Source organism: Salarias fasciatus, chromosome 15, assembly GCF_902148845.1.
Source record: "Salarias fasciatus chromosome 15, fSalaFa1.1, whole genome shotgun sequence".
Taxonomy (NCBI): Eukaryota; Metazoa; Chordata; class Actinopteri; order Blenniiformes; family Blenniidae; genus Salarias; species Salarias fasciatus.
In genome coordinates, this window is record NC_043759.1 from 5,677,396 (window position 1) to 5,689,411 (window position 12,016).

The 12,016-nt window shown below is 46.4% G+C and overlaps 1 protein-coding gene across 1 annotated transcript in view; it reads left to right on the top strand.

Moving 5' to 3' along the window:
- The window catches only part of LOC115401620 (NACHT, LRR and PYD domains-containing protein 3-like), a 257,799-nt gene that overhangs the window by 225,707 nt on the left and 20,076 nt on the right, over positions 1-12,016 (top strand). The window contains exons 12-13 of the mRNA XM_030109905.1: positions 558-1,038; positions 1,119-1,292. Of these exons, the coding sequence (XP_029965765.1) occupies positions 558-1,038; positions 1,119-1,292 (655 nt within the window). The remainder of the gene's footprint in view (positions 1-557; positions 1,039-1,118; positions 1,293-12,016) is intronic.

A 12,016-nucleotide genomic window follows, 5' to 3' on the forward strand; every position in this document is an offset into this window, starting at 1 on the left:
GTTCAGAGACGAGGAGCAGGCCAGCAGGATCATCTCCCACATCAAGACCTCCCGAAGCCTCCACATCATGTGCCACATCCCGGTCTTCTGCTGGATCACTGCTACAGTTCTGGAGAAGGTGTTGAAGAGCAGAGAGGGAGGAGAGCTGCCCAAGACCCTGACTCAGATGTACATCCACCACCTGGTGGTCCAGGCCAAAGTCAAGAAGGTCAAGTATGATGGAGGAGCTGCCACAGATCCACACTGGAGTCCAGAGAGCAGGGAGATGATGGAGTCTCTGGGAAAACTGGCTTTTGAGGAGCTGCAGAAAGGAAACCTGATCTTCTATGAACCCGACCTGACAGAGTGTGGCATCGATCTCAGAGCAGCCTCAGTGTACTCAGGAATGTTGACACAGATCTTTAAAGAGGAGAGCGGCCTGTACCATGACGAGGTGTTCTGCTTCATCCATCTGAGCCTTCAGGAGTTTCTGGCTGCTCTTCATGTCCATCAGACTTTCATCCAGTCTGGAATCAACCTGCTGGAAGAACAACAGCAAACCTCCAAGTGGTCAAAAGTGTTGAGGAAGAAACCTAATCTCCACCATCTCCATCAGAGAGCAGTGGACGAGGCCTTGAAGAGTCCAAATGGACACCTGGACTTGTTCCTCCGCTTCCTCCTGGGTCTTTCACTGCCGACCAATCAGAGTCTCCTTCAAGGTCTGCTGACACAGACAGGAAGTAGCTCACAGACTAATCAGGAAACAGTGAAGTACATCAAGAAGAAGCTGAGTGAGAGTCTGTCTGCAGAGAGAAGCATCAATCTGTTCCACTGTCTGAATGAACTTAATGATGGTTCTCTGGTGGAGGAGATCCAACAGTCCCTGAGATCAGGACGTCTCTCTGGAGACAAACTGTCTCCTGCTCAGTGGTCAGCTCTGGTCTTCATCTTACTGTCTTCTGAAGAAGATCTGGAGATGTTTGACCTGAAGAAATACTCTGCTTCAGAAGCGGCTCTTCTGAAGCTGCTGCCAGTGGTCAAAGCCTCCAACAAAGCTCTGTACGTGGTTTAAGAACAAATATGTAGAACTGAGTCCATGAGAAACATTGATCTGGTTTTCATTGTTGGTTCTTCTTCAGGTTGAGCTGCTGTGGTCTGTCAGAGAGAAGTTGTGGCGCTCTGTCCTCAGTTCTCAGCTCTCAGTCCTCCCGTCTGATTCATCTGGACCTGAGTAACAATGACCTGCAGGATTCAGGAGTGAAGATACTGTGTTCTGGACTGTGGAGTCCTCACTGTAAACTGGAAGCTCTGAGGTCAGGATCCAGCTGCTGGTTGATCAGGTTGATGTTGGTGCAGATCATGTGGGGGATCTCCCTTTCTCTGTGTTGACTTGACGCCATGTTTGTGCCTGCAGTCTGTCAGGGTGTCTGGTCTCAGAGGAAGGCTGTGCTTCTCTGGTCTCAGCTGTGAGATCCAAGTCCTCCCATCTGAGAGAGCTGGACCTGAGCTACAACCATCCAGGAGACTGGGGAGTGAGGAAGCTGTGTTCTGCAGTAGAGGAGCCACGGTGCAGTTTGGAGACTCTCAGGTATGGACACACAACAGGAATTCATCTTGTAGACTGAGATTGTCCACAACTGTGGCCATCAATAGGTGGACTGTGGTCCAGGTCTGAATCTAGATGCTGTCTTCAGAACATCTCCACTTACTGAAAGCAGTGATTGTTGCCTGTATTCACAAGCCTAATGCCCCATCTACAAAAATTGTCTTTTACCCTGTTGGTCCTATTATTGTGGGACCCAAATCTGCTCCGTGATAGTGGCAGGTTGAACAGGTGCTGACCAGGGTGGGATCTGTCCACCTGGACACTTTTTGCTCTGCTGAGGCAGTGTGAGCTGGCCATGTTCTCTCAGGAAGGCAGAGGGCATCTGATGATCTTTTCGACAGTTCTTGTCACCCTCTACTGGACCTTCTTGTCATCAACAGAGTGAGCGGCACAGTCACACTGTACAGCAGCACTTGTTCTATGGTCGTATGGTCAAGGACATCTTCGTCTACCTCACCAGGTGGTTCCTCCATAGTACACTAAGGAAGTGGAGTCTGTGCTTTTCCTTTTTGAGCACTGCTGATGTACTGGCAGTCCAGGCGAGGTCATCAGAGATGACAGTCCTCAGGAACTTGGAAGAGGAAGTGGAGAGTGATTTGCTGTCTGTATCCTAAAGTCAATGCTCATCTCTTTGGTCTTGGTGGAGTTCAGCTGCAGGTTATTTTGGAGCACCACTCTGTCAGCTCCTGGATTTATTGATGGAATTTGAGGGGAGAGGGGCATACAGGAGAAGACTCAGCACACTGCCCAGGGGGGACCCAGTACTCAGTGATAGAGTGGAGGAGGACAGCCATCCCACGTTGACCACCTGCAGTGTGTTTGTTAAGAAGTCGCTTGTCCAGGAGCAGTTGAGGTGGGGAAATTCCAGGTTGGCCAGCTTCTCCACCAGGATGTCCGCACTGAGACATTAAACACTGAGTTGTAGTTGGCAAACAGCATCCTAACGTAAATGCCCTGTAGCTCTGTGTAGTTGAAGGCAGAGAGGAGAGAAGTGGAGATGGTGTCCTATGTTGGCCAGTTTGGCTTGTAGGCAAACTGGTACGGGGCAACGTCCTGAGGGTGGAGGGTTTTAAAGTGCCACAGAACACATTTTGTAACAAATGGTTACGAAACTGACCAGATAAAGAAGCCGGACTGACCCACATGGTAACGGACCCCAGCCTGCCCCCGACTAACGGGTACAGATTGACCGTAGTAGGACCCGTGCTGCCACATGGAACATCCAGACACTCCTTCGCCCCAGAGCTGCCACCCTGCTGTCCCGAGAGCTCTGCTGCTACAGCATCTCCCTGGCAAGGCTCTGTGAGATCCGATGGCAAGGTAATGGCGAAACACCAGCAGGCGACCATTGTTACATCTCGAGTGGCCCCGAGAGCCTGACCGGCCTTTAAGGTGTGGCTCTTGCCATTCCAAAAGCCCTCTGGAGGTCCCTCATCAGCTGGACACCCCTAAGCAACAGACTACTGTCTGCTCGCTTCCTCCACCACCACAGCAAGATGACAGTGGTTGTCGTCTATGCCCCCATGGATGTCGATGATGAGGATGTGACCAACTCCACCAGGCTATCAGCCAAGCTCCACCACACGACGTCACCATCATTCTCACTGATGCCAACACCACTCTATCCAGCAGCGATCGATCCCCCGGCTCACCTGTCGGCACCACTTTTGACAGAAAAACAAATGACAATGGCAACTGCCTCCTCCTCCTCTGCCACCATAACAGCCTCTGCGTTGCTGACACCTGGTTTCCTCGGAAACAAATCCATCACTGGACGTGGTACAGCCCAGATGGCAAAACCAGGAAGGTGCTGGACCATATCCTCATTTCTCGACACTGGAAGTCATTTGTCACCAACTGCCGGGTGGACAGAGGAGCACAGCTTGACAACACAGACCATCGTCTGCTGGTGGCCCAGCTTCAGTTAAAGCTCCGAGCCAACCAGCACAAGACTCTCCCTAGCCCGGACACCTCCCGACTCAACAACCCCACCACCTCACCACAGACTTCAGTCGCTCCATCCGCCGCACTCTTGATGCCCTGGCTCCCGAGAAAGTGACAGATTGGGTGGCCTTCAAGGAAAGCATCCTCCAGCTTGCTCACAATGTCCTCTGATGCTCACGATCATCCCCAAGAAAGACCTAGATATGAGAGAGGACACTAAACATCATTGACCAGTGACGTGAGAACAGGCTCCGAGGCGACCTCACGGAGTATCGGCGACTGAGCCGCCTGTGCAATGTGGCCATCGCTGAGGTTTTGGGAAGCAGAAGCGTGACAGCTTGAGACCACGGCCAACAACGATAACTTGAACCACGTATTCAGTCTATTGGCCCAAGCCTGTAGCGGTCCACACATAAAGAGAGCCCTGGTAAAAGATTCTGACGGCAATCTCATTTCAACTGAAGCCAACTGAATCGAGCACTGGAAGGAACACTTTAGCCTCCTCCTGCAGCACAGCACCATCCCAGCTGATCCCACCCTCCTACAGGCTGCAAAAGCTGCAGCCCCTAGCAACGCCTGCTACATAGCGCCTATTACACCCGGGGAAGTGATAGCTGCTCTGAAGAAACTGAACATCAGGAAAGCCCCCGGCATCTGTGTCATCACCGCTGAGATGCTCAAAGCCAGCGATGATGGCATGGTGGAGTGGCTAACCAACCTATTCAATCAGGTGTGGGGAAACAGAGCAGCTGCCCACCAACTGGACCAGAGGGGTCATCCTGCCCTTCTGGAAATGCAAGGGTGATGGGCTTGTCTGCGGAAACCACAGAGGCATAACCGTGCTCTCCATCCCTGGCAAGGTTTTCACCACGATCTTGTTTAACCATGTCCTTCCAGCGATCAGAAGCTGCCGCTGTCCTCGGCAGGCTGGCTTCATGCCCAATCGCTCCACAATTGACCACATCTCTGCCGTACGTCTGCTGATAGAGAAGACCCGTGAATTCCGCAAAGATCGCCATCTGTATATCGGATTCATTGATCTGAAGGTTGCCTTTGACACCGTCTGCCACTCCACACTGTGGAACATCCTCCAACCCCTTGGAGCACCACCCAAGATCATCGCTCTGTTCAAGCTGCTCTACAGCAGCACAGAGAGCTGTGTCCGTATTAACGGTATTGACTCCAACTGGTTTACCATCTCTCGTGGTGTTCGTCAGGGTTGTGTGGCTGCTCCTGATCTTTTTAATTGCATCATCGACCATCTGATGTCCAAGGTCTGTGAGCGCATCCCCGGATTGTCCTTAGGCAACTACCACCTGACTGACCTGTAATACGCTGACGATCCCATCCTGCTCAGCACAACCTACAGTCAGCTGAGAGACGCTCTGGGCATTTACAGTGAGGAGGCAGCACAGCTTGTCCTGCAAGTGACCTGGACTAAAACCAAGTTCATGTATGTCAGTGATGGACCAGATCCACCTTGCATGCAAATTGGTAGCAACATCGTAGAGCCTGTCAAGAACTTTGTGTACCTGGGGTCCATGGTGACAGACAACGGGGACCTAAAACCAGAGATTGATCACAGACGAGCCCTGGCAGCATCTACTCTGCAGTCCCTCTGGAAACCACTCTGGCGGCACCAGACCATCTCACGCAAGACAAAGCTCCGGATTGACAACTTAACCGTTCTCTCCATTCTGCTTTATGGCTCAGAAACATGGCTCCTGAACGACACTCTGGCCACAAGAATTGATGGCTTTGATAGCAGGGCTCTGAGAACCATGGAGAACATCAGGTGGCCCCAGCGAGTTTCCAATGAAGTGCTTAGAGCCCGCACAGGCCAGCCCCGAGCATCTTCATTGGTCGCACAACACCGCATCCGCTGGCTCGACCATGTCCTTCACCTACCCCTAGAACATCTGGCACGAGCCATTCTCCAGTTTGACCCAAAGGCCACAGGCTGGAGATGACCACGAGGGAAGCCCCGGACGAGATGGCTCGACATCATTGCAGGCGACCTCCAACAACACGGAGTTGCTGTGGAGTATGCAGAGCAGCTGGCACAAGATCACCAGCACTGGAAAAACCTGGTTCATGTGGTCAGCTCAGCGCACTGAGGCGCGATACCCTGACCCTCGCTGGAGCACTAAGTAAGTAAGAGAACAAGCCTTTCAAAGCACTTCAGTACCACAGACATCAGTTCCATTGGTCTGTAGTCATTCAGGTCCTTTGTGGCTCTCCTCTTGGGAATGGGAATGCTGGTGGCTGCTTTTAGTCTGGATGGAGCAACAGCCAGGGACAGGGAAGTGTTAAATATCCCTATCAAGACTCCTGACAGCTGCTCAGCACAGGGGTAGAGCACCTTGCCTAGAACACCATCTGGTCCAACTGCCTTCTGAGGCTTCACGGCCTTCACTGCTCACCTCACTCGGTGTTCTTGGAGAGTAAGAGGTTATGAAACTGAAGGGTTGGGGAGGGACAGGGAGTGAGTGGCCTGGATTAGTCAAAGTGGGTGAAGGAGTGGTTGAGGTCATCTGCTCGCTTCGCTTCTGTGTTGGTGATTGCTAACGGGGTGCTTTTGAAATTCGTAAGATGCTGAATGCCTTGCCATACCCACCCTTAGTCATTGTTTTCAAAGTGCGACCCCAATTTCCTCCTATAATCCTCCTTTGCAGCCATAATGCCTCTCCTGAGGTCAGCCCTGGATGTGCAAAACAGAGCTCTGTCATGTGAGTAGAAGGCGTTCTGGGCCTTCAGGAGTGCCTTCACCTCTGAGGTCCTCCATGGTTTCAGGTTGGGATAGACCTGGATCTGCTTCTTCACGGTGACAGTGTCTGTACAGGAGGCTTTATTCATCACTTCGTCTTCTTCATGTGTCCAATGCTGACTTGTATCATGAGTGAAGCAGTCCCAGAGTGTGGACTCAGAGCTCTTTCAGCCTGTTTCTGTGTCCCTCTGACAAACTGAGGAGCTCTGCTTCATGTTGAACAGCAGCAAGGACTCATGTTGGAGAGAAAACCCTTCTGACTGTCTTTCTTCCTGCAGGGTGGACCATGGTGGGGAGCACAGGTTAAAACCTGGTCTAAGGAAGTGTAAGTTTGACTGATGAGGTCCAAACAGTGTCAGTTTGTCTTTCAAAGGTTTTGATTCATGCAAACATTACTGACAAGAGAAGTCTGACAGACAGTTTCCTCATGAAACTTTCTCTGAATGAGCAACATGTCAGGAAGTGCAGAGAGAAGAAACCCATCACGTGTCTCAGACAACAACAGTGATTTAGGAAGTCAAACTGAAGACAGGCTTTTACTTACATTTTACATCTTGAGTCATCCAGACAAGTTTCCTGATCCAGTGTGGACTGATGATAGTCATCTTGATAAAGATGAGTTTCGAATCAGTGTTGGTAATAACGGCGCTAGATTATAACAGCGTTAGTAACAGCGTTTTTTTTTTCAGTAACAAATAATCTAATTAATTACTTTTCCCATCATTGCAACGCCGTTACTGTTACTGAGAATATGAAGTTGCGAGTTACTACAGTTAGATTGAATGAAGCGTGAGTGTCCTCTTCTGTCACACACATCAGCTGCAGGAGAGAGCAGGGAGGAGCGAGGGAGAGGGGGAGGGGTGATGAAGACACATGATAATTGGCTGGTGGGCGGATCATGCCCTGCTCATGTGTCTCACTCACTGCACATGCTGACTGGTACACAACAAGACAGAGACAATGGCGTGGAGCTCGAGCCCAGGATGTTCAAAGGTAGCGTTCTGAAACTGGAAGTGTCACTAGAAGACTTTATCCATGTCTGTCTCGAGCAGCTCGAACCTCATGAAACACCTCACATCAACACATGCTAGCATGACACTTGCTGCTGCTGCTGCTGCTGCTGCTGCTAACCCCATGCTAACCCACCCTGAGCCCAAATGCAGCCAGGAGGGAGACGAGTCGCTCTGTTAAAACAAGCAATGCTTGATTTTTCGGGGCAGCAGGTGACCAAAGCTGAACACACTGATTGCAGGTGATACACAGTAGGCCTAATGTACAGTTACAGAGATTTGCACTACTTAATGGCCAGAGGTTAATATTTGTATTTTCTTAACAGGCTGCAATTTCGTTCAAATAAATACCAAATATTCAAAAATACTGGATAAAGTGTTTTTATTCTTCATTCAGTTGATATGAACATCTTTTGTATTTGTATTTATTTGGATTTGTATTTATTATGATCTCCATTAGCTGTACCCGGTACAGCTAATCTTCCTGGAGTCATCTCCACGGGACATTACAGTGTGCTCTTCACATACAGTATTACACTAATTTAACCAAAATAACCAATATAACAAATAACAATTCCCCTTTCCCTCCCTCCCTCATTCACACCCATTCACACACACTCGCTCAAATGAAAAAAATGAAGAAGGGAATGCACCTGCAATTATACACATTCACAATACGTTGATGTGTGGCACACCTTCCAAACCTGAAAATTGAACCTCGATCCTGCTCTCCTACTATTCCTGTGGTACCTAACTCATGTATCAGTATTACAACAATTGCGAATATTTATGACATTACATTGTAAGAAGGTGCCCTTTCAACAAGATTTTAAACTGACATTTACTGTTTGCATTAATGACATGTCCGAGAGTGACACTGACGCCTGTCAGGCGCTATTTATAGCAACAGAGTGCAGAGGCGGTCTGCGATTTTTTCCAAAATGGCGACATTGACTGGGAAACCAGAGCAGCGCGCAAACATTAAATTCTGCTTTTTGCTGGGAAAAAACAGCAGCAGAAACACTCACCTTGTTGCAGCAAGCCTACAAGGATGATGCTCTGGGGAAAAATCAGGTCCATGAGTGGTTCGGGTGGTTTAAAAAGGGCCAGATGTCGGCGCGTCAGGTGCGCTCAGCCGTGAAAACAATGCTGAGCTGCTTCTTCGCTGTCCAGGGTATCGTCCACAGCGAGTTTGTCCCTCCAGGTCAGACTGTAAATCAGGACTACTACATGGAAGTCCTCAGACGCTCCGTGAGGATGTGAGGAGGAAGCAGAGTGTAGTGGCGGAGTGGAGCCCGGTTGATCCACCACCACAGAGCACCAGCGGACACGGCGCTGCACGTCACGCAGTTTCTGGAGAAGAATGAGATGAATCTCCTCTCCCATCCGCCTTATTCGCCAGATGTAGCCTGGAGTGACTTTTTCTTGTTCTCCTTGTTGTTGAAGAAAGAGCTGAAGGGACAGCGGTTTGCAGATGTGGAGGAGGTGACAGAAAAATCGCAGCCGGCAAAAAATGGCACTTTTACACGCGGGTCTGACGACGCATTGGTGAAGTGGGAGACACGGCTGGAGCGCTGCATTAATGAGGATGGAGATTATTTTGAAGGCGACGGTGGTGTTTTATTTTGAAATGTCATAAATAAAAAGTTATAATCAAATTCCGTTTTTTTTTGGGTACCCCCTCGTATTCCTGGTACCAAATACAATACACTTTGTTTTGCCTAAATTTAGAACCAACTTATTGTTTGCAACCCACTCAGCTACCATTTGTAGATCACCCATCAAGGCAACTTCAAGATCTTCTATTTTAGCTTCCGATGCATAAATAGTTGAGTCGTCAGCGTACATTGTTATTTTTGATTTTTGTAACACTAAAGGCAAGTCATTTGTGTATATAGAGAAAAGGAGTGGGCCTAGACAACTTCCTTGTGGTATACCACAACAAACAGTTTTACCGCACGATAAACTTCCGTTGAAAAAAACTTTTTGACTCCTATTTTCTAAATAACTCTGGAGCCAGAGTAATGCATTTGAACTGAACCCGTAACATTGCATTTTGCGTAGCAGAAGCTCGTGATCGATAAGATCAAAGGCTGAACTGAAGTCTAAAAGCACAGCTCCTTCTAACCTTCTATTATCTAATGCCGTCAACCAGTCACTTGTCATCTGAGCCATAGCAGTAGTGGTCAAGTGGCCTGCCCGATATGCATGTTGATAATTTGTTATTAAATTATTATTTGAGAAATATTTTTGGATTTGTTCAAATACAATCCTCTCCATAATTTTGCTCACAGCAGGCAACAGGCTGATCGGTCTACTGTTAGGACCACAGAATGGTGCAGTTGAGCTTTTAGGCAGAGGCACAATTTTAGCTGTCTTCCACACATAAGGATAAACATGCCTTTTGAAACTTAAATTTATAATGTGTGCTATTGGGACAGCAACTGTATTAGCAACCACTTTCAATAATTTTGAGTCAATATTGTCGACTCCAGCTGGCTTTTCTTTACACTCCAGCAGTATTTTCCTCACTTCTTCAATGGTTACACTAGTAAGTTCAAATGTACAATTTTTCCCTGTCATAATAGTATTTCTTTAAAGTGTTTCTGCTTTTATATTATCAGTTTGCCCCATTTTGCTTCTGAAAACATTAATTTTGTCGCAAAAATAATTATTTAAGTGATTGGCAATTTCCATTGGCTTTGTTAAGAAGAGGTCTCCTGAGTCAAGAAATGATGGAGTAGATTTTTCTTTACGTCCCAACATATTATTGAGAATACTTCATAATTTCTTGCTATCTTGTTTTTCATTTTCAATCAGATATTTATAATACAATCTCTTTTTCTTCTTGTTTAATTTTGTGACATGGTTTCTTAATTTGCGATATATTTGCCAATCGGAATCATAATTGGAGAAGTTCGCTATTTTCCTGGCCTCATCTCTTTGAGCCATACAGTCTTTGAGTTCAGAATCTATCCAACCAGTTCTTATATTCCTAACTGTTCTTTTCTGTAATGGGGCATGCTGGTCACTTATTTCTAAAAACAGCTTATTAAAAGCCTCAACTGCATCATCTGGATTGTGACACTTCAGGACATCATCCCAACAAATATTACATATATCCTCAACAAAATGATTTTCATTAAAAAATTTATATGACCTTTTTATTACTATCCTTTGTCCACCTTTTGGAACTTTTGCTTTTCTCGCCATTGATACAAGATAATAGTCACTAAAACCTACTGGAACAGATATAGCTTTGGTGCAAAGATCACCAACATTTGTGAAGATATGATCAATTCATGTAGAGCTTTTTGACCCATCACTTCTATGGCTAATTCGAGTTGATTTTGTCACTAATAGTGTTAAGCCACATGCTTCAGCGATTGAGCAAAGTTTATTCCTCAGGGGACATTGAACTGAGTTCCAATCTATATTAAGGTCACCCATAATATATATTTCATTTTGACTATCACACATTATCAATCATTACACATAATTCATCCAGGTACGCAGAATTTGCACTGGGTGGACGATAGCAGCAGCAAACAAGAACCGGCTTTAAATGGGAAATTTGAATTTGAAGCCATATTACTTCAATGTTAAACAACATTAAATCTGTTCTGATTTTTACTGGAATATGGTCCTGTATGTAAATAGCCACACCGCCCCCCATTGCGTTTCTGTCATTCCCGTAAATGCTGTACCCTTGAATATTTAGCGAGGTGTCTTCAAATGAGGAATCTAAATGTGTCTCAGTAATCCCCAGCAAATGTAAGTTACCCTCTGATAAAATATTTGAAATCTCAGTTATCTTATATCTAAGGCTACAAACATTTAAAAGTACTAATCTTAACCCCTTCTTAGGTAATGTTGCCAATGACATTCTTTATAATGAATGGTTTTGCATTACTATCTCTTTGATTAGTCGAACCACTGAGCAGAAATTTCTGAATTCGCATTTATATAATCAAGGCTCCTGAGCAAAAAAAAAGCTCACCCACACCCATTCACTCCTTCCATTCACACCCCTAAAAACAAAATTCATTTTAAATTAGTGCAATAGATTTCTCCATCCACACCTGCAAAACAGAAACTTTTTAGTCCACCACAATATAGTTCCTTTTTGTCCTCCACTTATTGTTCCTCTGTGTCCGTGCAGTGTAATTGCGTCACACTCGCCAGCGTCATTGCGTAACACTCATCCAATCAACAGCGTTTGAGACGCCATCACGTGACCCGCAGCACGGAACCAAAACAAAAGATTAATTCGCTTCATTATCTTGTACTAGAAAATCCCGGCATATCAATTAGTCACCGTGCATGAGAAGGAACTTTAGAAAAGCCGACACTGTAGCTCCTTATATCACCATTACTCTCATTGTTCAAACATCTTTGATGTTATAGATGTTACAGAATGTAGTAATGTATAGAACATGAAAAATAACGTCAGTTACTTTGCCGAGTAATTAATTACTCTTCCAGTGAGGTAACTGAGTTGCAAATTCAATTACTTTTTGGGAGAAGTAATTTGTAATTCTAACTAATTACTTTTTAAAAGTAACTTGCCCAACACTGTTTAGAACCGCTAACATGATAAGAAATAACTGACTGTTGTCTTTTTCTCTCCATCAGATTTCTCTCAACTTGAACTGGATCCAAACTCAATGAACAGAAACCTCAAACTGTCGAACAGCAACAGGAAGGTGA